The sequence below is a fragment of the Macaca mulatta genome, chromosome 1 (genome assembly GCF_049350105.2).
Source record: "Macaca mulatta isolate MMU2019108-1 chromosome 1, T2T-MMU8v2.0, whole genome shotgun sequence".
Lineage (NCBI taxonomy): Eukaryota > Metazoa > Chordata > Mammalia > Primates > Cercopithecidae > Macaca > Macaca mulatta.
In genome coordinates, this window is record NC_133406.1 from 216008651 (window position 1) to 216036591 (window position 27941).

A 27941-nucleotide genomic window follows, 5' to 3' on the forward strand; every position below is an offset into this window, starting at 1 on the left:
GACCAGCACCTGTGGCTTGGCCTCCAGTGCTCCCTCCTCAAGCCTGAGCTCTGTCCCACTCCACCTCGGTGGGGAAAGCAGGGGCAGGAGGTGAGGCCTGCTGACACGCTTCCCCCAGCTCTTTGCACCCCTGTGTCTCGGGAAGAGGTGCTGGATCCAGGAGGGATGGAGAAAGGACCTCAAAGTCAGAAGTGATAAACAGCCCACGGAGAGAGCCTGGTGCCCCCACATCTCCCACAGAGCAGCTATATCCCTTCCCAGGGGGAGAGGAAGCCACCTCTGAGAACAAGGCCATCTCAGAAAAAAAAAAACTAGAGGGAAACACTGACATGTCGATAGTAGTTAATGCTGTATGGTGTGCCATTATGGCAGGCAACTTTTATTTTACATTCTTTTGATGACTGTGTATTTTCCAAACTTTTAATACGTATAAATTTAAGGGAAAACAATTTTTGTTTTCAAAGAAAGAAAGAGGAACAGGCAGCCCCACCCTCCCAGGAACGGGCAAGCTGAGGCCCCCGTCAGCCTGAGCTCCAGCCTGGGAATGGCCTGCTCCCACCCAGGCGAGGCCCTGCTGGCTGCCCTGCTCTCTGTCCTTCTTCCCAAATCACTGTGTCTGTCGCCTGCCTCCTTGGCTCTGCCTGTCGGGCTGTGGAGCAGGGTCCACCCTGGGCTGCAGAGAGCCATGCATACAATAGGTGTTCAGGAAATGCTTGTGACCTGAGGTGTGGTCCCAATCTGCAGACAGTTTCCCTGGAGAGGTGGGCCTAGGTCCCCAGCAGACTTAGGATGTGAGGTGGGTGAATTGGTTGTTGCTGATTCATTCAATGAACATTTATTGAGCATCTGCTGCATGCGAGCACTGTTCTGGGCACTGGGGATGCAGAAGTGAACACCATGGACAAAGACGCCTTCTCCCTGGGGGCCGACATTCCAGTGATGTGTGGAGAGAGACTGCCTCAGGAACCATCCTCCCCACAGTGTTTTTCAGTGTCGCAGCTTTCCATTTATAGATGGGGAAACTGACACTCAGAAAGGAAGCAGCCCTTGCCTGAACTTCCACAGCCAGGGAGTTGCAGATGCTGTTCTAAGCTCCAGGGCCTCGAGATTGAGCCCAGACCTTAGCCCACCCAGCCCTACTAAGGTAGGCTCTCTCTTCTGGCCACCCACACCCCTCTGGCTTAGGTCCTTCCTACCTGTGTAGAATCTTGGCCTCCTGGGACTTCTATAAATGCTCCGGATTCCCCATTACATCCTCATCACAGCTCCGTGTGCTGGGCGTCACCACCTCCATTGTGGAAATGAAAACAGACTCAGGCAGATGGTGGGACTTGCTGCAACTGATGTTTAAGAAGAGGAAAGAGGACCTTGAGTCATCCTGTGGTCTGTCTGACATCAAACCAGCCCATCAAACTCTCCCCTCTGCCTGGAAGGTGTCTTCTCTTCCTTGGCCTGAGGGCACCACCTCTGTGGAGCCCTCCCTGATACCTCTAGGTGAAGTGATTCATATCCTCCTCTACGCAACCACAGCATCTTCAGGCCCTTCTCAGATACTTCCTGAAGGCTTCCTAGAAAGGGTGGAATCTGAGATGGGTCTAGAAAGGGCAGATCTGGGAAGGAAGGAACCTTGCTGGTACAAGCAGAGTGAGCAGCATGGGCAAAGGAAGAAGGACCACACAAAAGGATTACATGGAGATGGAAGGATTATGGGTCCTGTGGAGGGCTTGAGGGAGAGAAGACTGGTGAGGAAGGTGGGCCAGGCCTGGGGTTGGTCATGGCTTCAGGACAAGGGGGTCCGGGACTGAACTGAGCTGGGCTGTGATGTGGGGCAAAGCATCCCATGATGCACAGGGCGGTTCTCTGAAATAGGCCAGTGTAGACAAGGCCTTGAGGGTAGGTACGTGTGTGAACAGAGACCACAGGGGCCTCCCGCACCCGCTCACAAGCCCTATTTTTGTCAGTCTCTAGACACACATCTGAGCAGCCGAAATGCACTTGCTCTCAGGCACTTAGAGGGCTCCGTGGATGGCCACGTCCGTGGTCGGACGAGGACAAGGGCGAAGGCTCAGAGCAGTCGAAGGGAAACCTGTGCTGGGGAGAATCCCAGGGCTAGTGACGTTGGCATGATTTTCAGGGCACGGTGCAAAATGAAAATACAGGATCCCTTGTTCAAAAATCAGTGAGAATTTCAGGACAGCAACCACAGAACATGAAACTGAGCGTGAGGCCCTTCTAAGCAAGGGACCGTGTGCAACTGCACAGGCCTGAAAATAAACCTCTGTCTGCCTTTCCTTCCTTCCTTGGCCTTGTGTGGGCTTCCATTCTTCACGAGTCCACAGTTTTAAAATAATAATAATAAGTGGAGCCTTGGGTGAGAGCATAACTTGAAGATTTTAGAACCAGTAAGAACATTAGGGAAAACATGAAGCCAACCAACGTCCCCACCTTGTCTGCATTTTATGTTGTAGAACACCTGAAGGATCTAAGAAATTTAAAAATAAACTCGGTAATCTCAACACCCAGAAAAAACCGCTATCATTCGGTGTATTTCCTTCCAGTCTATTTTTACCCCATGTCTTGTTTTTGCCTCTGCGGGTCTCTTTCCTCCATGTGTGAGGCCACGCAGATATGTCTGAGAACTTCAACAAGAATATCAATAGGTTAGGCATGGCGGCTCCCGCCTGTAATCCCAACACTTTGGGAGGCTGAGGCAGGAGGATTGCTTGAGCTCAAGAGGTGAAGGCTGCAGTGAACTATGATCGTACCACTGCACTCTAGCCTGGGTGACAGAGCGAGACCTAGTCTCAAAAAAAAAAAAAAACCCACATTAACAACATTAACAGTCATTAGAGGTTGAACATCCCTTACCCAAGATGGTTTGGACCAGAAGCATTCGAATTTAGGATTTCTGATTTTGTCGGATTTGGGAATAGTTGCATTATAATTCAATCCAAAATCCAAAATTCTCCGATGAGTATTTCTTTTGAGTGCCATGTTGGCCCTAAAAAAGTTTTGGATTTTGGAGCATTTCAGATTTCAGATTTTTGAATTAGGGGTAATCAACCTGTATAGGTGTTAGGATATGTCTAGGAAGAAACTAGAACAGCACCGTCCCATAGGATTTTCTGTGATGATGGTAATGTCCCCTGTCTGTGCTGCCCAACACAGTAGCCTCCTGCTGCAGGTGAATACTGACTACTTGAAATGTGGCTACTGTAACTGAGGAACTGAACTTTTTATCTGATTTCATTTTAATTATTTTCATTCAAATAGCATTTAAATATTTTCATTTAAAAGCTAATGGCTACTTTGTAGGGCTCTACAGATCTGTGGGTTTTTTTTTTTTCATTTTTCAACCCAAAATGTTTGAAAAGTTTTATACATAACAAGCATGTACTGCTTTAGTAATCAAAAGAAAGGTACTAAAAATTTTAAGTTTTTAAAGCATTCGATGCTACCGGAAAAAAAATGTACTTTAGATTTTTCAAAGCCTATGATGGGGGAAGATTGATCCTGTTAGAATAACATCTATTTTTACTTTTCCAATCAACGTACAGAAGAACGAATGTGGGGTTTAGAATCAGAAGCTGTGGGTTTGTCTACCGGATCTGCCACTTACTGGCTGTGTGGCCACTTAACCTTTGTGAACCTCAATTTCCTCATCTGTATGATGGGGATATTGATGCTAGTGACCTCTCCAGGCCGCTGTGGGGACTGAATCAGACAAGGAAGGTGAGAACAGGAGGAACGGCCTAGCGATGGTGCGCATGACTGGGGATGATTTCAGTAGGGGTGGAACGGCTCATCCCTGCGAGGGGGTGTTCCTCACGGCTCTGACTCCCCTCGCCATTTCCTAGAAACCAGGAAATGAGGGTGGCTTCTCCCAACGTGTGTTCAGACGTTATCAGGTGGTGAGCAGAAATAATGGAGCTCTGTGGTCAAACAAGGTTGGGATTGGTTGTTTCAAACAATATTCGAAGGTGTTTTGCTGCAGGACTTGTCAGAGCCTTTGATATGCTAATGGCTACCTTGTTGGGCCATGGAGATCTAAAAGAGTGTATGCTCAACTGTTTATTGAGTTATCTCTTGGGGTGAGATGATGCATCTGGAAGGGGCTGGTGTGTGCAAAGTCCACTTTGGGAAAAGCTGCTCTAGAGAGAGCTGTTGAATCCACCATGGGCTACAAGCACTGTGGGGGCGGGGAAATTACCTTTTCAAGGACCTAGGAAATTGTATCGAAACTTCAAAGGAAAATTTGCTGGCTCCTAAATGCAAAAGAGAAAAGTACAACATTGAAATGAATAAATTCGTAATTGACTGTCTAGAAAATATAAATCATGACTCAACTCTTTTTTTTTTTTGAGACGGAGTCTCGCTCTGTCGCCCAGGCTGGAGTGCAGTGGCCGGATCTCAGCTCACTGCAAGCTCCGCCTCCCGGGTTCCCGCCATTCTCCTGCCTCAGCCTCCCGAGTAGCTGGGACTACAGGCGCCGCCACTGCACCCGGCTAGTTTTTTGTATTTCTTAGTAGAGACGGGGTTTCACCGTGTTAGCCAGGATGGTCTCGATCTCCTGACCTCGTGATCCACCCATCTCCGCCTCCCAAAGTGCTGGGATTACAGGCTTGAGCCACCGCGCCCGGCCGACTCAACTCTTAAATAGTTCCATTAGCGGTAAACATTTACATAGCTCTTAACTCTATGCCAGCCACTGTCTAAGTGCTTTACATTTCTCTGTTCATTTTGTTTTTATATGTATTTGAGACAGGGTCTGACTCTGTCATCCAGGCTGGAGCGCGGTGGCATAATCTTGGCTCACCAAAGTCTCTGCCTCCCAGGCTCAAATGATATACCTTAGCTCATTTAATTCTCACACCCCTGTAAGACAAAAGTTCTTATGAGGCCCATTTTATAGATGAGAAAACGGAAGCCCCGAGAGATTAAGGCATCTGCTCAGATCCCCCACACCCAGGCAGCCTGCATCCAGAGCCTGTGTGGCTCGCCAAAGCACAGTAGCCATGAATTAATTAATGGACGTTTCCTCAGGTCAAGGAACATCCTTGGTCTTCTCTCAGCCCCTTTCTGGTAAGAGCTGGTGGTGCCCCCATGAGCTTGGTTCCCACGTCCTCCACCCACACCTAGAGAGGCTGGAGCGACTCAAGGGGTGAAGGGAAGCCAGGCAGAACCAGTTCCACCACTTTCTTACTGGGTGAGTCATTGCCTCCTCTGGGCTTCAGTTTCCTCATCTGAGAAATGGACCAGTAATCGTTTGTGGAACAGAGAGGGGAGATTCATAGAACTCAGTGCATGGCCCATGCAGAAGGTACCTGAGGTGTGGTGGTCCTCTCCGCGCTCAGTGCATAGTTAGAGAAACTGAGGCACAGAGAGAGAGAGAGACAGGGCCAAAGCTGAGCTCAGAGAGCACCCTAGGGAGCCAGGCCAGAACCCCATGCAGGGAAAGTGTTTCTTTCTCTCTCTGTCTCAGCAGGCGCCCATGCTGCCTTTTTTTTTTTTTTTTTTTTTTTTTTTTTTACAGAGTCTCGCTCTGTTGCCAGACTGGAGTGCAGTGGCACGATCTTGGCTTATAGCAACCTCTGACTCCCTGGTTCAAGCGATTCTCCTGCCTCAGCCTCCCGAGTAGCTGGGATTACAGGCACGCGCCACCATGCCCAGCAATTTTTGTATTTTTAGTAGAGACGGGGTTTCACCATGTTATCCAGGAGGGTCTCGATCTCCCGGTCTCGTGATCCGCCCGCCTCCGCCTCCCAAAGTGATGGGATTACAAGCGTGAGCCACCGCGCCCGGCCTATGCTGCCCTTCTTACGGCAGCACATCAAGCACTTTGGCGGGGACCTCTGGGTTCCTCTCCCTTAGGCTCCTCAGCTCTCCTGGGGCCCTTCCACCTACCGCAGGTCTGCCTGATCCAGGCTCATGCCCAGGCCTACTGCCCAGGCATGGTGCAGATGTGCCCTGGCATTCCCTTGTCAGGTGCCCTCTTCTGAGCGAGGGGCAGGCACACAGGCATGGCCCTGTTCATGCCCCCCTGTGCTTGTCCAGGTACCCCAGATACTCCAAGCAGAGGGAGGTACTCCACATCTCTCTACTCCAAGAACAGAGATCCACCCCATGCCCAGCCACCTATGAGACTGCTATGTTCCAGGGCTACCTGCCCACCCCCGACCCCCTGCATTTGAATTTAATGCTCAGCAGTTGCCACATTGAAATGCTGGATCATTTTCGCTCTGAATTAGTGTGTTGTAAGTGAAGTCTGATGGGCTAATGCGGCATGCCTGGGGACTTGGAGCCCGGGTCCAGTCTGCCTCTTGCTGCCTCCAGGGATGGGTCCTCAGCAGCCCGATACCCTGCACTGCCGCCCTCCACTGAGGCAGGCGTGGGGAGGAGAGGGGCATGGAATCTGCACACCAAGTTTTGGGGTGGCCCCTGAGCATCTGTGAGGGTCTGCCCTCTCTGCACAAGTCTCCCCAGGTCCAAGGATGTGTGACATTGAATAGCAAATAAAAAACACCATCGTGGGTTGAGAGTCCACAGAAGAAAGGAAAAACTTTTTTTCCTGCATTTTGAAAAGGGGTCCTGTATTTTCTTTTTGCACTGGGTCCTATAAAGTAGGTAAATGGTCCTGCCTGAGGATTGGGGAGACATGCAGGGCCCCCAGAAATACAGTGAAGGCACGGGGCGAGCTCAGATGAGGCCTGCCCTGTTGAGTTTCTGCAAGTGAGAAGAGGGAGCAACAGCTCCTGGGGTCTCCTGGGGTTCCAGGGCCCAGGCAAAAAGAGGAGGCTGCAGTGTGAGGACTCCAGGACATGGAAGCCCCGCCCACAGGTACCCTGAGCTCAGCTATGCGGACCCCTCCTGGGGAGACCCCATGCGCTGAGCTGAGGTCCACCCTTCTGCCAAGCAGGGTGCCAAGGGCCAAGGCCAAAACCCCACTCCAGAGAGTCCTGGCCCAGAGCGGCAGGCCGGAGGTGGCAGGCGGGCTCCCGATGGCCTCCCTGGCCCTGGCCGTGTGGATGATAGGCCGGGTGAGGTGGGCTCCTGGCCTCGGCTTTCACACATGTCATGGGGAATGAAAAACTCACAGAGGCCACTGCGGAGTGCAGGAGGCCGGGTCCCAGTTCAGTCAGTGATGAGGGCCAGTGGGGGTCGGTGACAACTTGGACTAGAAATCAAGCTGTGGTCAAGGTTGGGACTCAGCTTGTGGCCCTTTGGGGAGTCAGGTTGGGGCCTCTCTCTGTCTCGTTCACATCCGCCAAGTCCTCAGTGCGGGTGCTGGGTCGGGTCTGAGTCACAGGAGGTACTCAGTAAACGCTCCTGGAGGAATGAATAACTGGGGGTCCGCTCAGAGAGGGCATGGCTGGAGTGCAGCCCCGGGCGCTGGGGACGATCTGTGTTTTCCATTTAGCCAGACTTGGATTCAAATCTTGACTCTGCTGCTTACACCCTGAGGGGGATATTTAACCTCCTTTTTGCTGTTTCTTCATCCGTACAATGGGAAGAATGACAGTACCTCCCTCTCAGGTTTTTAGAGAATTCACTGAGACAAACCTGAAGTCCTCAGCTCCACAGCTGCCCATGGGAAACGCCCGAGTATGTGGGAATGAATGTGATCGTATCGAGAAGACCTGCAGACCCCCATCCCTCAAAGACACTCACAGTGTTCACTGTGGTTATAAGACTGCAGGCTTTAACATTTTTTAAATGTGTTTTCTGTATTTTCCAAGATTTTCCATTGTGCTCGTATTATTTGTATCACAGGGGCAAGCGGCAGGGGGCAGGGTGGGGGGCTCAATTAATGTGATTAATTGACAATATTGTTTAAATAGACAATAATAAGAGGAGGCCAGGCAGAGTTGGTTCCCCCCAAGCATTCACTGGGGTCCCAGCTTCCCAGAGGCCCTGACAGCATTTGGGCCTTGTGGCCTCCCCACATGTACCCTTGTCCTGGATATGCCCCTCCCCCACATGCATGCCTGCCCTGCATTAACCCCCACAATGCACCCGTGCCATGCACTAACCCTTCTCTCCATGCACCTCTGTCTTGCAGGCACCCCCACATGCACCCCTCTTCTGCATATGGCCCTCCCCCACGTGCACCCCGTACTGCTCATGGCCCTCCCCCACATGCACCCCTGTACTGCTCATGGCCCTCCCCCACATGCACCCCTGTACTGCTCATGGCCCTCCCCCACATGCACCCCTGTCCTGCATGTACCCCTCCCCTGCATGTGCCCACCTTCAGGTCAGACCAGCACCAGCTGAGGGTTTCCGGTAAGACCTGCGGGTGTGCTGGGGCCTCTGTCACAGGCAGTCCCAGCTCAGCAACCAAAGTCTGGCCCTGCCACCATGTCAGGCCTCCCGCCCTGTGTGCCCACCCCCACCATGTGCGTGTGAACACACAGCACCCTCACACAAGCATACACACACTTCACAGGCCGCACCTGCTGCAACAGACACAGACTTTTCAGGAACTCCTTCTGGGGGGACCAAGGACCACCTGGTGGCGTGGTCGAAGGGAGGCTGCAGCGGGAGGCTGCTTAACTCCTACCCACGCTGCTCTTCCCATCTCTGGCCAGGAAATCCTTCTTCTTCCTGGGGGTCCCCAGACACCTGTCATGAGCTCCTGTCCACTGGGTTGATGCTTCCGGAGTGCTGAGGCCTCCAGGAATCCAGGACTGATATGACAGAGTCAGGGCCCCAGCTCAGAAGGAGGTTTCCCAGCTGGGAGAAGCCCCAGTGATGTCTGGAGGGTCCCATTTATCTGACAGATGGGGAAACTGAGCCTGGGAGAGGGTGGGGCCTCCCCAGGTCACCCCAGGAAGAAAGGCAGAAGCGGCAGAGGCAGCCTCACCCGGTGGAAGCACACAGCAGAAAGGGCAGAGGAAGCCAGTCGTGGTCAAACTTCTCTGGGCTCTGGGTCCCTCGCCTGTCAGGCAGGGGCCACTCAGGCCATGCCAAGCGCTGGCTGTGATCTGCGGGGAGCTCCAGAAGTACTCAGGGAGCTCCAGGTGAAGCCCACACAGCTCTGTGGGTTGTGGGGAAAGGAGGATGCAAACAGGGAGCATCCCCAGGGGCCTAGGTTAACCCCCTGCAATCATTTCTGTCCTCTTCTTCCTGTGGGGTTAGTTAAAAAATAGCCACCCATCTGCTGGGGTGGGGTGGGCCAGCCTCCATCTGGGGCTGTCAGGTCCCTCCCAGCTCAGCCTTGGGCAAAGACCTGCCCACTCCAACCCCTCAAAGACCAGGCTTGGCTGCCTGTGGTGAGCTGGTCCATCTGGCAGGGTTCTCTCTCCCTTTGACTCAGCACTGAGTATCTGCACCCACTGTGCTCAGAGCCGCCACAGGCCTAGGAGGCCGTCTCTGAATCCCTGCTCTCCCATTTCACAGACGGAGAGGGTGAGCGGCAGAGGCCTCCCAGGGCACATATGGAGTCAAAACAGGGACAGGACCTGGCTGCCCAGCTTTTAGGCCAAAGCTTGTCCTTGCTTCTGGGTAGTGTTGGGACTGCGCCCCATTGGGTAGCAAGCAGCCGGTGTACTGGGGCAGCGCCTTTGCACCCCCAGGTGACAAGGCCTAGGGCCCACAGCTCTCTGGAGCACCCTCAGTGTTCTCACCTGTAAGATGGGAGACAGCCATCCCTAGCTTCAGGGTTACCGTGAAGACACACAGAGACGCAGAGGGTCTGGCACGTGGTGAGCTCCGTGGGTTAATCATTGACAAGTCTGATGTCTACACAGGCCTGAGGTCCAGAGCACCCTCAGACCACAGTGACCTCTGTGGCTGTTCTGGTTGGAACTAAGCATCTGGGCCTTAGACCTTAGACCATAACGTGGAGAAATAGCTGAGGAAATGGCTGCTTTCAGCATTGGATGGAATCGGTGAGGCCTCGGGCGTAGACAGGGCTTTTCTCTGGAGGAGGTGGAATATTGCCCCCTGGCTTTCTGCCGAGCTGAGAAGTCCAGGCGGCCGGTGGGAGTGGGGCTGGAGAGCAGCTGTGGGGAGGATATGGGGCGGTGTCCAGAGCCTCTCAGTGTCTATACTGGGCTCAGCAACCCCTGTCCCAGAATCTGTCCTAAGGAAGGAACCAGGGATGCAGCCAAGACATTCACGCAGGGTGTTCCCTGACAGAAATCCGGAAACCCCCTAAACAGCCCATCACAAGGGAATTATGGCAGTGCATGAGTTGGGGGGGATGGCCTTTCCACACCCTGGCCCCCCCAGGCCTGTCCAGCAGCCACTTGTCCCCTGCCATCAGGGAGGCTTTAAGAAAACAGGAGAACACACATACATACATGTTGGGGGATTTCAAAAGCAGGTTTAAAGGACCCCATACTGTATGTTCCCAACACTCTAAAAGAAAGGAAGGAGTGAAGGGAGGGAGGGCGGAGAAGAGCAGCAGCAGTTAAATCTATACATACAGTAAGGAGAGCAGAAGGCAGAACACTCAGTGGGAACCATTGTTCTGGGTGGCAGGATTATGGATGGTTTTAATTTTCTTCTTCATAATTTTATTATTTTCCAATTTTTCTTTAATGAATGTGTATTATTTTTATAATCAGAAAAAAATGTGTTTTGTTTTAAGGAATGGGGGGGTTCAAGATTGTTCTTCCCCTTTTATAGACTCTGACACTGAGGCCCAGAGTGGAAACAAATAGCATTGGTTCATTCACTCAGCCATTCATTCACTCACTCATTCGTTCATTCATTCATTCATTCTCAAATGCTTCTGGGAACCCCCCTAAACCCAGACTCAGTTTGAAGCCCCATGCCAAAGAGCTGAAAGGGGCCCATCTCCGTACTCAGGGAGGTCACAGTCAGGCAATGTAAAGGACACAACAGCAAGTCCTTACAATGCATTCAGACAAGGGGTCATTGTGGGGAGGGGAAAGAGAGGGGGCCAAGTCCTCCTGGGAGTTTTAGAGATGGTCTCACAAAGAGGGAGAAGTAGGACAGGGCTTTGATGCACGAGGAGCAGTTGGGCAGTCAGAGAATGGGGAAGCACATATCCTGAAAAGGAACCGGGGGCTGTTAGACAGAGAGGATCCACGGTGTTCAGGGGAATGGGTGGGGAGATAACATTAGAACATTCAATGAGCCAAGTTTGCCAAAGGCCTGGAATTGCCTGGCTCTGCTGCTCGATGGTTATGTGACTTTGAACAAGTTACTAAGCCTCCTGGGCCTCAGTTTCCTCATCTGGAAAATGGGCTAACCACTTCATTGGGTTATTGCAAGAACCGAGTGAGTTAATAAATGTAAAGCACTCAGCCCGGGTCTGGCATATTGAAGCAGCTATGAAACTGCTTTTACTATTTGCTATGATTTACATTTTACCCTGTAGGCATTCTGGGAGCCAAAGAGGGTTTTTAAGCTAGAAGTTAGTGTGAATTCATTTGCTTATCTATTTCACTCATTCAATAGACATTTATTGAGATCCTAATACGTACCCAGGAATGGTTTTATGTGCTGGGGATGAATTTGCCAGATAAAATACAAGACTCCTAAATTTCAGATAAACAACAAATAATTGCAACATTTGGGGCAACTTTACACTAAAAAGGTGTTCATTATTTATCTGAAATTCAATTTAACTGGCTGTTTTATATTTCCATTTGTTAAATCTGACAACTCTACCTGCAAATGTAACACCAAGCAAGCAAAAAATCTCTGCCCTCCTGCAGCTGACCTTCTGTGAGAGAAAAGAGACAATTCATAAGTCAAGCTATTGTGTATCAGGCGCTAATAAATGTGCTGAGGAACTGTCAATCAAGGAAGGGAGAGACATTCGTTTCCTATGCCTGCCGTCATAAATTAACCCACTTTTAGTGTCTAAAAAAAAAAAAAACCACGCATTTATAATCTTACAGTTCCAGGGATCAGAAATTCTCTGAGTCTCCCTTGGCCAAGATCAAGGTCAGGGCAGGCTGTGTTCCTTGCTGGAGGCTCTGGTGGAAAATTCGTTTCCTTGTCTTGTCCAGCTCCTAAAGGCTGCCTGCTTTCCATGGCTCATAGCCCCTCCCTCCACCTTCAAAGCCCACAGCTTTGGGCCACGTTTTTCCCATGCTGCCATCTCGCCGCTTCCCTAATCAGTTTCCACGCCCCATCTCCCTCTGACTGTCCTTTTCTGCCTCCCTATTCCATGTGTGAGATCTCATGGGGCCCACCTGGGGAATCCAGGATAATCTCCCATCTTAAAGTTTTTATCCTTCATCATATCTGCAAAGTCCCTTTTGCCATATAAGGTAACATAGCCGCAGGTTTGGGAATTAGAATGTGGACATCTCTGGGGCCATTATTCCGTCTACCACAGGAGACCAGAGAAGGCCTCTTGGAGGAGGCAGCAGGGACCTGAATGAAGTGGGGAGCTGAGCCAGGCAGACAGAATGGGAAGGACTTTCCAGGTAAAGGGCAGCATAGGCAAAGGCCCTGCAGTGGAGTATCATGGGCATATTTGAGGGCAGGGTGGCTGGAGCAGGGTGAGGGAGGGGCAGAGTGGAAGGAGATGAGGTCAGAGAGGTGGAGGGTGGCAGGTCATGTAGAATCCCAACAAGGCTGGCTGGAAGGGGAGAATCCGCTCCCTCCTGCTCCTCAACTGCCCCCAAGCTCTGCCCCGCAAGTACCACCCTGTCCTGCTAAGCTGACACGCATTCCACGAGTACTCACGTTTTAATAAGAAACTATGTAAATCCCCAAGGGCTAAGTCGCTAATGTTTAGGGCCAGCGATGGACAGTAAAGAAGATATTTTATGGCAGGGAGAGGCACAGTCTCACCTCCCACAACACCAGGGAACTGGTGATCTTCCCTAACATCAAAGGCCAAACTCCTCTTAGAAGAGTTTGCAAGATGAGAAGGAAGAGGCTTTCCCTGCAACATGAGGGATTCAGGTTAGATGTTTAAAAGAACTTCCTGTGTGCTAGCAGAAAACTGTCAGGGTTGGTAGCATCTGGGAGCCTAGCTCCTGGCTGAGGACCCTGCCCTCAGGAGCCTGACATTCAGGGACCAGCAGAGGTCCCACGATGACCTGAGGGAAGAATGAGTCCTGATCTTGGACTCCCCTGGGCCCCAGCGCATCACATCCCCTCTCCAGACCTGTTTTTCCGACACAAGGGGATTGGCCTCAAAGATCTTCGAGGGCCCTCCCAGCACTGGCCAGCTGTTCCAGGTTTCTTATTTCCTAAGACAAAAACCTGGTAGCTGTGTGTTTGACGGGCTACTTAACCTTGCCGAGCCTCAGTTTCCCCATCTGTAAGTGGGGATGATCATAGAATCCCCGTCTTAGGACGGAGCGAGGATGAAAGAGTTAAGCTGTGTGAGTTCTCAGAACCGTGCCTGGCACAGTGAGCCCTCCATCACTGGGAGCTACTGCGATGAAGATTCTAACATCCTCAGGGTCTCGGAGCCTCAAGTCCATGACCCTGTCTCCAGGAGCCTCACATTTGCTGGCTGTGGGATTCAGAGTCTCCAGACACCCCCCTCCACCCCACTGCCAGCATGCTCCCAAAGCCCTGGTCTCCCCCACGTGCTGGGTGGCATGCCTGCCCCACAACCACATGAAAAGCCATTCCCCCAGGGTGTCCCCACACCTGGGAAAACCGGCAGTCTGCCCGGCGCTGGCCCCGCCTGGTGGCTGGAACACCGGGCAAGATCAATGACGCCCGGCTCGGCTCCCAGTGCTGCCACCTTGTTCCAATCAGGGCTGGGCGCCTTCCGCTCCGGACCCCCGCCCAGTCCTGAGCCGCTGCCCCCTCCTAGACCCTACCCAGCTGCCCACGTTTCCAGCCCTGTGACCTCTCAGGAGCGGCGCCCACAGACTGGCTCCACAGTGGCTGCAGCCTGCCTGGACTTGGGTGGTTAAATAACATGCCGGGCAATGGGCAGGCTCCAAGGAGCACCAGGCTGGGAGGCGGGAGCCGGGGTCAGGTCCTGGCATTAGGATACCACTTGATGCTGCCCCCCCCACTCTAGCCTCAGTTTCCTCAACTGCATGTCAGGCTACTTAGACTCACCCCATCTGGCTCTCAGGGCTGTCGTGGGGGGAGCAATAGAGAGAAAGGGCAGTAAGAGTTTTAGGAACTGGGGATACTCGAAGTGCAGAGGAGTGGGAAGAAGGCAGGTGGGTAAAGACAGTTCCACTGTACAGTAGGCCCTCTTACCAGCCCCCTTCTCCCTTCCTGGGTCCCTCTCAACCCCCTGGTCTCAGCTTGGATGTCACCTGCTCCGACAGACCTTCCCTGACCACCCTGTCTAAAGTACTGGCACCGAGCCCCTCTCCCCCCATCCACCCAGTCACCCTCTATGACTTTACCCCCATCTGTTTCCTTGAGTGTCCCAAGACACTATCAAATATTGGCATGCTTACTTATTTGCCTCCTTGTCTGTCTTCTGTCTGACCTGCTGGAATCAAAGCCCCAAGAAGCTCCATGGCTTTCTTGTCCATTGCTTGTATCCCCAGCACCTAAAATAGCCCCTGGAACATAGTAGGTGCCTGATAAGTGTGTGTTGACTGCTTGAATCTAGTGCCAACTCTTTTTCCTCTGTCTGTTTCTTACTTCTCTTTTTCCTTCCCATCTCATCTCTCCCCTCATCTAAGCTCAGAGCTGCTAAGGGCAGGACTGGGAACCATTTCCCCGGGGGACACGGATGGGGGCAGGTGCAAGCCCAGGCCTCCGCAAGCTAAAAGGGCCTTCAGATCATCCAGCCACCCTGGATTTCACTAAGGCTCAGAGGTGAGGCAGCGAGAGGGACCCCGACCCCAGGTCTGAGGACATTCAGTGGGCTTCTGGAAGCCCACTCATGTGATAAATGTCACATTCCTGCCAGTAGAAACTTACGCCAACAGCAAATGACAGAGTGCCCAGTGTCTGAGCCTGCCACCTGGACTTGCCAGGCAGGGAGTCCAAAGCCTGCTCTAGCTCTGTTTGGCTGTACCCACAGCCTCAGCACCTCCCCAGCAGCCACGACCCTGTAAGGAGGCAGGGACTCAGCTCATCACAGGGGGCTGGCATCACTCTGGGAGCAGATCTCCTAGGCAGCATCCTCCAGCCCCAGCCAACCACCCTGCTGGCCTTTGGTCCCTTGGGATCAGCTGTGGACCCTGGAGCCACCATTCTGTGTTTTGTTTCCATGAAGTCTGAGCTCCCCACATAGCCAGGCCAGGAAACACAATCTGGGATCAGGCTGCTGAGGTTCAAGGCTCAGCTCTGATACTCACCTGGAGTATGAACTTGAACACGTTCCTGACCTTGCTATGCCTCAGTTTTCCTACTGTTATAATGGGGGTGATGATAAATGTACCTAATACAAAAGTGGCTCTGGGGATTCAACAGCGTGTGTCAGTGTACATAACATTAGTTACTATAATCGAGGGGCCTGGCCCCTGGGGTGAGGTTGCTGCACAACTTTGGCGTTGACAGAGCTGGTTCGAATCCCAGCTCTGCTGCTTCCTACGTAGGTGCAAGGGACTTCCTTGCCTGTAAAGTGGGCCCACTGACACATACCTGGAGGGCGACTGGCGGCCATGAGGAGTGCTCGGGGAGCGTGCTCAGCAGGGGCTGTTACCTAGAAGTGCTTACCTAGGTGGGGGCTGCCATGATGAGGACAGCTGCACGGGCCTGTAGAGATTCAGCTGAGAGTGTGATGGTACACAGGACCCTCCGGATGAAACAGTGATTTGGCTGAGAATAAACACAGCCCAGCTTTGCTGCTTCATGAATAATTGTACAACATTATGCACATTTGAGCATACTGTCCATTTTTTTCAGGGGTTTGGGCAGGGGGACTTTTTCTATTTTTTATCTTTTGCTGTCCTTTAAAAATATTTTTAAACATGTAAAATACACGTACAGAAGAATGTATAAAATATAAGTATTGTTTAAAGAGGAGTAACACAGCAGACATCTGTCTACCTACCACCTGGCTTTAAAAAACAAAGCACTAATGAGACCTTAGGGCTCCCACCAGTGTCCCCTCCCTGACTGCATCCCTCTCCCTACTCATCATGGATGGCAAGGGGTGGGGACCACTCTCCTGAATTTTTTTTTTTTTTTTTTGGTAGATACAGAGTCTCACTTTGTTGCCCAGGCTGCTCTCGAACTCCAGGCCTCAAGTGATCCTCCCACCTCACCCTTCCAAGTAGCTGGGATTACAGACACAAGTTACCACGCCTAGCTGTGATTTTTGTATTAACCATTCTCTTGCTTGTCTGTCTGCTTTTTGCCTTCAATGTCATTTTCTATTTATAAGAGCAGAAATTCTGGGACGACCTGAAAGGCCAGCAATAGGGGATGTGACTTGCTGGAGCTCTTGGAAATAATTTGTTCTCCCCATTTCACAGATGAGGAAACTGAGGTTTGGAGAGGGCCAAGGTCATGCAGATGGCAAGGTGGGAACCCAGAGCTGGTATGCTCTGAATCACGGATGACTGGCTTAGAAATGGAGCTCTGCAGTCGCTCTCTCATTTGTTCAATATGTGTTTGCTATGAGCTGAGCGTTTGAGACACTAGTATCTGGTCTGGCCCCTGTTCCATCCAACACTTGAACTCTCTCCATAATATCCTGGTCTTACCTTGAATACCTCCCAAAATGGAGAGCTCTCTACCTCTGAGGGGATGTGTTTCTATTCCGAGCCAGCTCTCAATACTTCTATTCCTGGTATGGAGCCCCCAGCATCCATGTGGTCCCTGCCACCTGGGAGCTCTTCATAGATCTGCCAGAGAAGCTCTTACCCCCAAGCCTGCTGTCCTCCAGGACAAAGTCTCCAGTTGCTTTAATAGTTCATCATGTGACATGGTTTCAGTGCTCTTCCCCATGCTGAGGTCCCTGAGGGTGTCACACGGCCCTAACAGAGGGGGCTCAGAATGAAGCTCAGAGAGGCCATGTGTTGGCCTAGGGCATCTCAACCTAAACCCAAACTGAGGTCTCTGGGCCCCTAGGCTAGTGCCCTGCCCTTCCACCCATGCCCCCGTGGGGCACCCTAGCTGCAACCCTCCCACTAATCCCCTCCCACTGCCTTTCTCTGGGCCGGGAGGACAAGCTCTCCTCGTCCCCATCGAACAATGAGGCAGCGGGTTAAGCTCAGATGCTGAGGAATGGTTCAGAAGCCCCGGGGGGGGAAACCACCCAGAAAGTCTGTACCTCTGAATTGAGGAGAAGCAGAAACTTCCACAGCCAGGGTTCAACTCCTCCAAGAGCTGATCTGCAGAACAAATCCAAAGCTCTAAGCCCTGACTCCACGCCTGCCTCTGTGTGTGAAGATTTGTCCACACAAAGGTCTGTTGTTTACACAATTGTGATGTGGGTTTCTGCCCGTGTGTGTGTCCACACCACTCTATATGAGGCCTATCTGTGCAGCTACACCAATAGGTCCGTGCATGTTGATGCAGACAGATGCATCTCCTTGGAGTACCTTTGCACACACGTGCACGTAACTGTTTTCACCGTGGCTGCACTGTAACGATGCTGTCCTCCATGAGGGCTTGTCCATGCGGGTGGGAGTTGCCAGTGAGTGTGTGAGACTGTGCCCATGAGCATGGGTGCTGTGTGTGAGTGCACCCATGTAAGGTATAGATGTGTGTGTGTGCACCCTGCGTGCCCACGGTCCAGTGGAGACTTTCCCATCCTAGCCTCCTACTTCACATGCCTCTCCAGTCCTGGAATCTGGCCTTTCCTCCTCATTTTCCAGCCAAATTATAACCCCTGGAAAAGGGGTCTTTATTATGGAAACGCTAACACAGCCTAAATGCAATTGGGGAGAAAAGGGTTGCTGCCATCCCCTGGCCCACTTTTGTCTAAAGAGAATGTCTTATCTTAGTTCATTCTGTGTCGCTATAACAAAATACCTGAGACTGGGTAATTTATAAATAGAGAAATAGAAACTTATTACTCACAGTTCTGGAGACTGGGAAGTCCAAGATCAGGGCTCTGGCAGGTTCTGCATCTGGTGAGGTCCTGGACTCCCTGTTTCCAAGGCAGTGTCTTCTGGCTGTGTCCTCCAGAGGACACAGAACATTGTGTCCTGAAGTCAGAAGGGCAAAGAGGGCCTAATCCATTCATGAGGGCAGAGCCTTCACCACTTAATCACTTCCCAAAAGGCCCCCCACTGCCTCTTAATACCACCATGATGGCGATGAAGTGTTAATGTATAACTTTTGGGAGACATTCAAACCATAGAAGAGGAACTTTATTGCATGCCAGGGACCCTTAGCTGTGATTTCCAGGCCTGGACACTCAGGACGCCTGACAGGCCAAAGTGGGCTAGAGGGGGCGGGACAAGGGCAAGCTGAGCTGATGCTGAGGCCAGGTCCTCCGAAGGTTTGTGCAGAGGCAGCCAGGCCAGCTGATAGGAGCCTCAGAGTCAAGTCCAGTTGTCAATAAGCACCTTCTGTGATGTTGGGCAAGTCTCTGAGCCTTCCTGGGCCTCGGTTTCCCCAGCTCATAGCTGGGGAAATGAGCAGACCTGTTGTAGATTAATATGGAATTCGAGAATGTTGAAGACAGAGAGGCCTCCTGGGGCTCAGGCATTGTCCAATGCATTTATCTCCCTGAAGGGGAGTCTCAGGGCCAGAGAGGGAAGGGACTTGCTCAAGGTTACCCAGCAGGGAACAATGAAATGGCTCCCCTGGATCTAGCAGCCGGCTCTATGAGCCTCAGGCCCAGACCCAGTTACAGGACATGGCAATTTTGGGCTCTGTTCAGTCCCAACTTTCATCAAGAATTTGGACTCTTTTGAGTTTATCAAGGTGCCAGATCCAACTGCTTCCCAACCAGTGAGGGTGGCAGAGGAAAACTGCAGCATGAAAGAGTGGAAGAAGACACAAGGAAGGACTTCCAGATGTTTAGAATGGAGAGCTGTTGGGGAGGGGGAAGGGGCAGGGCTCCAACCACATTCCAGACCAGACTCAAGGCAGTGACCTGCATGGAAAGAGCTAATAAATTTACAAGTGGCACAAACAAGTATAAAACTGGGACTCCATCCCCAGCCCTATGGATCCAGGCCCAGGTCCACTGGTGCCCCGGCCCTTGGTTTGACTCTGACTTGAGAACCTTCACTTCTCCGGCCTCAGTTATGCCTTCTGTTATCTGGGCATAGAGCAGCCTAACTGTGTGTATCCCCATCCCCCTGGGCATGATGAAGATGAAATCATGCAGAATGTAGAGCTGCTAAGAGTACTCACTTTGGAGTCAGGGAGACCTGAGTTCAAATCTAGGCTTCCTTGCCATATGGAAGCCTCTCTGAGCCTCAATTTTCCACATCTGTCCAATTCAAGGAGTTGTTTTGAAGTTCATCTCAGGTGATATAAGCAAAGCGGCCAGCAGGCGCTCAAGAAACCCTACTCCCCGGGATTGGGTACTTGGCAGGGGCCAGGAGAGACGTGACAACTGACGATGGGCGGGTCAGGATTGTGGTCAGGATTGGCTATATAATTTGGGGGGCCGGTACAAAATGAAAACGCAGGGCCTCTGTTGAGCAAGTATTCAGAAGTTCAAGGCAGCGGTGGCAGGGCATTAAAACAAGCTCAGGACCCTTCTGAGACCAGGGCCCTGTGCGACTGCATGGGTCACAGGCCAGGAAGCTGGCCCTGCCTCTGGGATATCTGCGGTGGCTCAAATCCAGTTCAGGTGGAGGAGCTGAGGCTTCCCCCACCACACTGGGGGTCACTCCCTCTCCCCAGGACTGCAGCTGGGACCGTGACCGCTGGCCCTGCCTCTGTCAGTGGACATCAGAGGCGGCATAAAAGACCAACTGTTCCCCACCTCCGTGTGCCCATTTGTATCTCATGCCATGCGTACAGCACATAGTTGATTTCTTTCCGCAAAGGGCTGCACTTTTCTTCTTTTCCAAGGGCGACGCTGGAAAGCCATGTGGCTTTTATTGCTGGCAGGAATGTCTGAGGCGTTCCTTCACCACCACATGAAATAGAGCCGCAATCTTCATCTGCGTAAGGCCAAAGCCCCCAGTCTCCTCTGAGCCATCGGCCTCTGAGATTAATTAAGGCTTCACAAGGACTGACAGTCATTAGGACCTTTTCGGGGAGGTGGAAAATCCCTAATGGGCCTGGCTGGGCCCAGAAGCTGCTGGGTGGGCAGTGGAGAGAGGAGGGCCTGCAGGAGAGGAAGGTGCAGAGTCAGCGGGAGGTAGCTGGAGAGGGAAGGGGTGCAGACTCTGTCCCTGGCATAGGCTGTGACCTTGAGTGAGACTCTTCCTCCCTAGGCCTCAGTTCTGCCATTTGAGAAATGGGGATTTGAATTTGATATCTCAGAGCCCTTTCGAGTCTGACATTGTAAAATTCTGAATCCTGCCCACAGTTCTTCTGCCAGGATTCTAATTCTATTCCATGACTGTAACCTCGAGCATCTGGTTTTAGTCCACAAGAATAGAGTGTAGTGGGCAGCAACGTGGGCTCTGGGGCCAGGCTGCCTGGTTGGAATCCTACCTCTGTGGTTTCCCAGTGGTGCCAACTTGGGCAAGTTACTTGAGCTCTCTGAGCCTCAGTTTTCTTTCCTGTAAAATGGGAATGATAACTGTCCCTACCTTCTAAGAATACTGTGAAGCAAAAACGTGTGTAAAGCAACAGCCACTCAGAAGAGCCCTTTCTCTCCCTGCTTGCCAGGGCTGAACCCCACCCTGGGGCTGGGGGAAGGGCACATGTTTCCCAGAAGCCCCCTTGGCTCCAAGCTGCCCAGGTCCCTCTCACCACTCCCTGCCTCCCAATAGAAGAGTGCTGTGTTTGATGGCTCTGCTGGCAGGTAGCTCTACACCCACCTGCTGCTTTGGATGGAGATCTCTGCCCTGAGAGCAGCTGTCAGACTGCAGATGGCCCCTCCCCAGTCGAGGACTGGGGGTGCTGGAAGGGCTCCTGAGAACTTGATTGAACTTCTCAGATTCTGAGGCCCACAGAGGAAAAGCTCTTTACTTTCGGAGCCTGGGTTTCCCCATCTGTAAAATGGAGAGAATAAAATCCCTGACCGGCGGAGGCACCTGAGGGTGAGTGACAATTGGCGGAAAACTCCCAGCATGCAGTAGGTGTCCAAAAAATTAGGGCAATTATTAGTCATAGACCAATGATCAAAGTCACAGACCAAATAACTGTCTTCTAGAAATATTTCCCTGATTTACAGATGACAAGAGTGAGTAGCAGGGAGGGGGGTAGGAAGGTCCCACCAAGTGATGTGATCTGAAACCAGAAACCCCTTCCCTGGCAACTGATGGAGCCAGTTTTTCTGCTCCACGCCCCCGCAACAGAAGTCTCTTTTCTCCGCCCTTGCCTCCCTTTCTCTCTCTCATCCCCAAAGCAGAGCACCCTCTGTCCACCCACCTGCAGAACAGGGTGGGGGTGGGCGCGGAAGGATCCGAGGTCATGTGGACGCAAGGGAGCTGGCGCCCCACAGAAGGTGGAGAGGAGGTGGGTGGGGAGGAGGGGTCTTGGGTCACAGCGAAACCCTGGGGTCCTGCGGGAACCTGCCTGGCATGTAGAGGGGCTTGTAAGTGCACCTCCAGCGTTCACATGCGAACACTGAGGCCCAGAGGGAAACGCGACTGACTAGCACTTCCCTTGGGAGAGAGACACTGAGAGTGGCATGGGGCCCTAGTGTATGAGGCCCGGGACTGGGCTGCCGCCTCCTGCAAGGCAGAGGTCCTGCCTGACTGCATTTTGCCTCGAGGTGCTCGCTCCTGGCCTTGCTGGAGCTCAGTCCAGATCCTGATCATGCCTCTCCGCTTTCTGGGTCTCAGTGTTCCCATCTGTAAACTGGAGACTACTGCCAATCCTGCCTCTTCACAGACTGGTTCTGAGGCCAAAGGACAGCAGGTGGTGGGTGCACCTCAGCTATCACAGGATCCTCCCGAATGACCGTGGCAAGTCCTTCCTGACTCCCTGCAGATTTGAAGAGTCTGCTGATTTCCAAGTCCAGGGCTGCTTAGCAGGATTTACCACCCCAGCTTTCTCTCCCCATCACAATAGCACTTTCCTCTGTATCTAGCTGCTAGCTCTTCCCATTACTCAGCCACTAGGAGGAGAGTGCTGACATGCTTGGCCAGGTGATGCCTTCATGCCCCACATTTTGAGCCAGAGCAGACTTTTAACCTGGGTCCGGCCCTCTCCAACCTGGCCGACCTCAAACAACATTCCGTTTTGCTTACATGGGCATAACAACTACCACATACGACGCCGTGGGGATTGAATACCATGAGTAATGCCCACGTGCGGCACCTGGCACAAGGTAAAGCCTCAGCACCCTCAGCTGTTACTGTTCTTCCCATTTTACCCACGGGACCAAGGCTCAGGGGAGTGTGGACACCAGGCAAAAGTCTCAGACCTCACAGGCAGCACTGGGTCCTAACACCCTCACCACTCTGCTCTCCCCTGCTCCTTCTCCCTCCCCTCCAAGTCTGGCACTTTCCAAAAAGGAAGAAAGATCTCTGTAATTTGAGAAGCACATTTGTCCTCCCACACATTCTGAATCCTTCCAGAGAGGCTGGCCAGGAGAGACGACCCCAGAGCTGGACTCTCTAGGGCTGGACCCCTGACCTGCAGGAGACAACCCCTCAACCCAGATATATTGCTATTTTTCATTAACATTTCTCACTTATATATTCAGAGATCATGATCTGAAATCAGGAAGCAGATGAGTCCTAGTTTACTCAGCAGCATTTTCTTTCTGTTTCTTCAAACCATCGATCACAATTTAGATACAGCGAAACACGATGCCCCTCCCCTCCTAGAGGGAATCCTTAATCCCCTCCTGTGAAATGGAGAGGTTAGAATGACCTCCATTGACAGAAGAGGCAACTGAGGCTCAGTGAGGGGCATGAATGTCCCCTTTGAGTTCTAGGGGCAGGAGATAGGTTTCACCACGGGTCCCTCTGGACAGGGGATTTAGGGCCAGGCTGGGAGAAATTTTCAGTTCTAGAAGAGAGTCCTCTGTCCTCTTCGCTGGACTAGGCTACTGTGCGATTCAGGGTATGGGAAACAGAGGCCTCCTGGGAAGGAAATGGGGTCCCTAGCAGTGTCCGCTGAGGCCCAGTTGCTACTTAGGAAAACGTCTGCCTACGGGGGGGGGGGCAGCTGGGTGGGGGCCAAAGTGAGGTTCTGAGAGGAATGGTCAGATGGGCAATCATCAAGACCCACCTCCGGCCGCCCTGTGACGGTTGCTGGAAGCCCTGCTGTGAGCCGACTCCACATGGAGGTAGGTCACGGCCAGTCTTTAGCTCCCCCAGGCAGCCCCTGGGCGAATCGAGGGGTCAGGACAGCATGGACTGGCTTGGAGTCCTGGCAAGCTTTGAACGTGAGAACTGGACATTTCACAGATGGAAGTGTGAGGCCCAGAGAGGGGAGGGGTGGTTCAAAGGCCCCCAGCAAGGATTGACAGGTCTTATTTTTTCATAATGACAGTGATGGCTCCCCATGGCTGGAGCACCCTCTATGTGCCAGGCCTGTGCTAAGCACTTTACACACAATTCTATGGGGGCCACTATGAGTGCCCCCACTTTACAGATGAAAGAAACGAGGCTCAGAGAGGCTTAGGCAACTCTGCCTAGAGAGCTGCGGGCGAGGGAAGAAGACACGCTCAGGCAGACGGACTGTGGACCCTGGCTCCTTCCACAGCCCGTGGACCTCTTAGGCAGCTTCCCAGGGCACACCTGCCCCTTGTCTGGTATACCTGGGGATCCCTGCCCAGGCGCCACAGAGTCCCCATGAATCATGCCTGCCCTGGGAAGCCGGCACCCTCACTGCCAAGAACGCACTTAGAGTGCACTCCTAAATGCTGGAGGAAGACGAATCCCCTTCCTAGGATGGGTTCTGGGTTTACCCAGCTCTAAGTCAAGGTAGGGGAGGGGAGTGTCCTGACCTTCCGCTTCCTAGCCCTGCTGTGGACAACTTAGGATGCTCTTAGGTGGGGACCACTGGAGAGAAACTGGGCTGTTTGTCCATCGATCTGATGGAAGAGGGAGAAAAGACCTCCATGCCAGCTGGGGATGCCAGCTGGGGAAGGGCGAGGGTGTCTGCATGCCCCAGGTGGGGGAGTGGGAGCTCTCCCTCCCATCAAACAAACGACAAAGTTTGTCGGTCCAGGATGGGGAGGAAGCAGGTTGGCGATCGGTGGAAATTGGGAACAAGCTAGCCTGTTCTGTGGGTCTTCTCCCCAGTGCCTGAAAACGCGAAGGCGGAAGGCGTCCGTCTCATCAGAGGTGAGGAAGGCGGCCTTGGTTTGACACACAGCCATCGGTTTGTCAGAGACCTGGCCGCATTGGTGGCAAGGAAAGGGCACCTTCTTGGGGGACGGCCACCGCGCCTGCACCCGGGGCCGCAGCTGGCGCGCATCTGTAGCCTGGCAGGGCCCGCACCTCCGCGGCTGGCAGGGTGCGGGCGCCAACTAGCGGCAGCTCCCGCCACCGTGCCTGCCAGGCGGCCGGGCGACCTTGGTCTGCGGACGCAAGGGCCTGCACCCCGCCCCCCAGTACCTTGGATCTGGTGCCCATGGAGAGCCAGCGCTCTACGGAGGGCCGGAGCCGTGCCGGGCCCTGCGCCAGGTGCCAGGGCTCACAAGAGTCCCCCACTCTCTGGGAAGCCGTCTGTGAACCCGCCGTAAGGGGAGAGGGAGAAATCAGGCGGAGGGACAAGCAAAGGGCACGGTGCAAACCCAAACCACTCGACAAATGGAATTTACCACCACCTGAAACTGCGGGTCATGGTCCCGCAACAGCTCCAGGGCAGCACGTGTTGCCCGCCCCCGGCCCGGGCCCTACCTGGCCACGACGCGCTGGGCCTTCCCGGAGACGTTCCTGGAGATGGGAGCGCCCAGGCTGGATCGCTCGCTTTCCTCTAGTTCTGCTGCTCATGCCAGCGCGTCCGAGGGTGCGCGGGCCTGGGTCCGCAATCGACAACTGCCAGGCGCAGGCTCTCTTACAAGGTTCAGTAAGGGACCTTTGCCGTTCTTGCGTTCGAAATGGCCTGAGGGCGTGATATGAGGCCTCGAGCCGGGCAGGGGCCAGCTCTTCCGACGGTCGGGGTGAGGCCAGAGTCCTTCACCCCTTGAGCGCACGAGGGGCTTGATTTCGTTTGGCGACGACGAAATGGCGCACGCTGGGCAGGGGTCAGATCCGTGATGAGATCTTGCGGCCACCGTCGAATCCTAAGCTTCTTTACTTCCGAGGCTTGGAATTGACTGTTTTGCACCTGTCGAGAGCCGGAGGCAACGAAAATATAGCCCAGTCTCCAAAGCGGCGGGGAGGCTCAGCACGCGTTCGTTCCCCAGAGTCTAGGGAGGGGTCTGGGGCGATAATTCGGAATGATTGGGGCTTGATCTTTCCCGTTGCCCTCCCAGCTGTAGCCGTCCCCTAGGCCTGCTCGACTGACTTAAGAGGCGGGAGAGGAAGGGGTTGTTTGCAGTGAAGCCCGGGAGAGGTTGGGCCACGCGGCTGGGAGTGGGAGCGGGGACGCGGAGCCAGGAGGGCAGGCAGTGCCTTGGCGAAACTGTCAGCAGTCCCTGCAGCGCAGCCAGAGCGCACGAGCCCAAGAAGTGGGATTGGATCCGCGGAGGCCACTTTCCACACGCATGGAGAAAGAAAATTCTCTCCTCTGAAAGCCGGGGCCCTTAGCTTTGCAGCCACTGCTCAGTTTTTCTTTTGTCGCCGACGCGCGTAGTGTTTCACGATGCAGGACCGTAGTTACATGCGTAAAGGAAAAAAATCGGGAAAACGCATTTTGCAGGCCTCGTCGTGTTTTTCAAAGAGCCACAGGCCGCCACAACGAAGAACGACGCCGCGAGGCCTGCGAGATCCTGAAACTTGTTTTGAGGGGAGAGTAGAGAGGAAAGGGGTTGTTGGCCCCAGGCTACTTAGGGTCCCTGGGAGACTCCCTTCCGCCTGTCCTCGGTTTGGCACAGGGGCCACCGAGGCTGGGACCAAAGCCGCGCAGGGCTGGGAGCGGCAGAGGCCGCCGGCCGGGCGTGGACGGCGCACAAAAATCCCATGTGGGTTGGAGGCTCTTGGGTCAGAGTAATTTGCGGGAGGAGGGAGGTGAGTAACCTCTTTGGGGCGGCTCCCAGTGCGGTGTCACCGGCCCTGGGCTCCCGCGGCCCCCAGCCCGGGGTTGCAGAAGTCACAGGCCCGAAGCAGCAAGAGCTGGGGAAGCCCGGCCGCGGCCAGCGGGGAGGAGGGGCGAAGGGTTTGCGCCCCAGCGTCAGGGAGATGCGACCCGGGAGAGGGCGACAAGGGCGCCTTCTGTGGGACCCGGACGTTCTAAGCAAATTTCTAGCATCTGCCCCGGGCTCCCAGAGCTCTCGGGGGCCCTGGGCTGTGGCACGGGGGCCTCCTCCGCGGGGTGGCGCCTTCCGCCCCTCCCCGTTGGGCGGCCTCCGGCAGGCCCCGTTCCTCCCCGCGAACGCCACCGAGGTGCCCGCGATGGGGGCTCCGCCGATTGGCTGTGCGACGCGTCGCTCGGGCCGGCCCCGCCCCGCGGGCCCCGGGGGTACTAACCCCGCGCGGGCGGCCACGGCCCCGCCACTTGATTCTAGAGGATTTGTTCTGGGGCTGCGGCCGCGGAGTCGGGGCGGCCGCGGGCGAGCCTCGGGGCGGGAGGCGGCGGCGGCGGCGGCACAGCCCCGCGGGGGCCCCGCCGCGGCCCAGGCAGCCGGAACAGCCGCGAGGGGCGGCCGCACGCGGTGCCGCGCGCCGGGGATGCGGGACTAGCCGGGCAGGCTGCGGACGGCCGTCGGACTAGCGAGGCCTCGCAGCGGGCGGGCCCTGGCGAGTAGTGGCCGGGCGCCGCCCCCTGCGCCCTGAGGCCCGGGCCCCGCCGCTTCTGCTTTCCCGCTTCTCGCGGCAGCGGCGGCCGAGGAGGCGTCCGCGCCGGCCGCCCCCGGGGGAAGCCGCGCCGTCGCCGCCCGCCCGGCGCCCTGACGGCCGCTGTTATGCGTATTCCTGTAGACCCAAGCACCAGCCGCCGCTTCACACCTCCCTCCACGGCCTTCCCCTGCGGCGGCGGCGGCAAGATGGGCGAGAACAGCGGCGCGCTCAGCGCGCAGGCAGCCGTGGGGCCCGGAGGGCGCGCCCGGCCCGAGGTGCGCTCGATGGTGGACGTGCTGGCGGACCACGCGGGCGAGCTCGTGCGCACCGACAGCCCCAACTTCCTCTGCTCGGTGCTGCCCTCGCACTGGCGCTGCAACAAGACACTGCCCGTCGCCTTCAAGGTGAGTGCGGGACCCGGGGCGGGAGGGCGCCGGCCCTGGGGCTCCGGGCGTCCAAGCTGCGGGAGCCAGAACCTCCGGAGCAGTGGGGAGGGGAGGTGCCCCAGAGGCCGCGGCGACACCTGGGCACCCGGTTCTGTCTCGCTGCGCACTCGGCTTGGGGACATCGGCGTTCCGTTTTGGATGCGCCCTGCACGGATGACTTTTAAGGGGGTTGCCCCGCTCCACCTGGGTTTTAGGGCGCCCTGCGTAGAGACGTTGGTGCGGAAATGGGCGGATGGGGTTTTGCCCCCCCGCACCCGGATCGCTCAGATACAGCCCTGCGGGTAACGGAGAAGAGGATCCCGGCACCGGGGCAAGGACACCGCGGGTGGGGTGCGAACGGTGAAAGGGCCTACCCTCCGCCGCCAGCACCCCTCCTCCCGCGCCGCTTCTCAGACGCTTCCTGCTCACACCCTCGGGCTTCCGAAATTTTACGGGACGGCGCTAGGCCGGGATCGGGGCACTGCTCTCCAGACGTTTGCTGGGGGATATTCTGCGTCCTGAATGGCAGGTTGAGATTGGGGGACCCCTAACTCTGGCAGCCCCCAGCCATTTAGAGGACCTTTTTCTTTATGCCAGGGAGTAGGCGACTGTTTCATTTTCATTTTTTTAAGGGGGCAGCGAGATGAAACGAAAACGCCTCGGTTTTCCCCTAAACCTCTCACAGCTGCCGTGAGAAAAGGGCAGGGCAGGAAGGGCCGGC

The 27941-nt window shown here is 54.4% G+C and overlaps 1 protein-coding gene and 1 long non-coding RNA gene across 10 annotated transcripts in view; one reads left to right on the forward strand and one right to left on the reverse strand.

Moving 5' to 3' along the window:
- The window catches only part of RUNX3 (RUNX family transcription factor 3), a 66926-nt gene that overhangs the window by 8466 nt on the left and 30519 nt on the right, over positions 1-27941 (forward strand). For 4 of the 8 annotated variants that reach the window (XM_077968806.1, XM_077968809.1, XM_077968818.1 and 1 more), the window contains exon 3: positions 26937-27199. In XM_077968806.1, the coding sequence (XP_077824932.1) occupies positions 26937-27199 (263 nt within the window). Of the gene's footprint in view, positions 1-25171; positions 26589-26878; positions 27200-27941 lie in introns of those variants that run through there. The other 4 variants (XM_077968799.1, XM_077968827.1, XM_077968832.1 and 1 more) reach the window with 4 other exon arrangements.
- Positions 343-27816, reverse strand: LOC114673726 (uncharacterized). 2 transcript variants are annotated; one of them, XR_013405765.1, is made up of 13 exons: positions 27595-27816; positions 25473-25631; positions 24756-25185; positions 20772-20945; positions 19183-20110; positions 17896-18023; positions 17144-17204; positions 9627-10004; positions 8864-9037; positions 8454-8604; positions 4211-4265; positions 1197-1340; positions 343-918 (listed from the first exon to the last, which is right to left on the reverse strand). It is a non-coding gene; the product is annotated as an uncharacterized LOC114673726 (long non-coding RNA). The 2 variants fall into 2 exon arrangements; XR_003724534.2 differs by lacking the exons at positions 25473-25631; positions 27595-27816 and adding an exon at positions 26037-26308.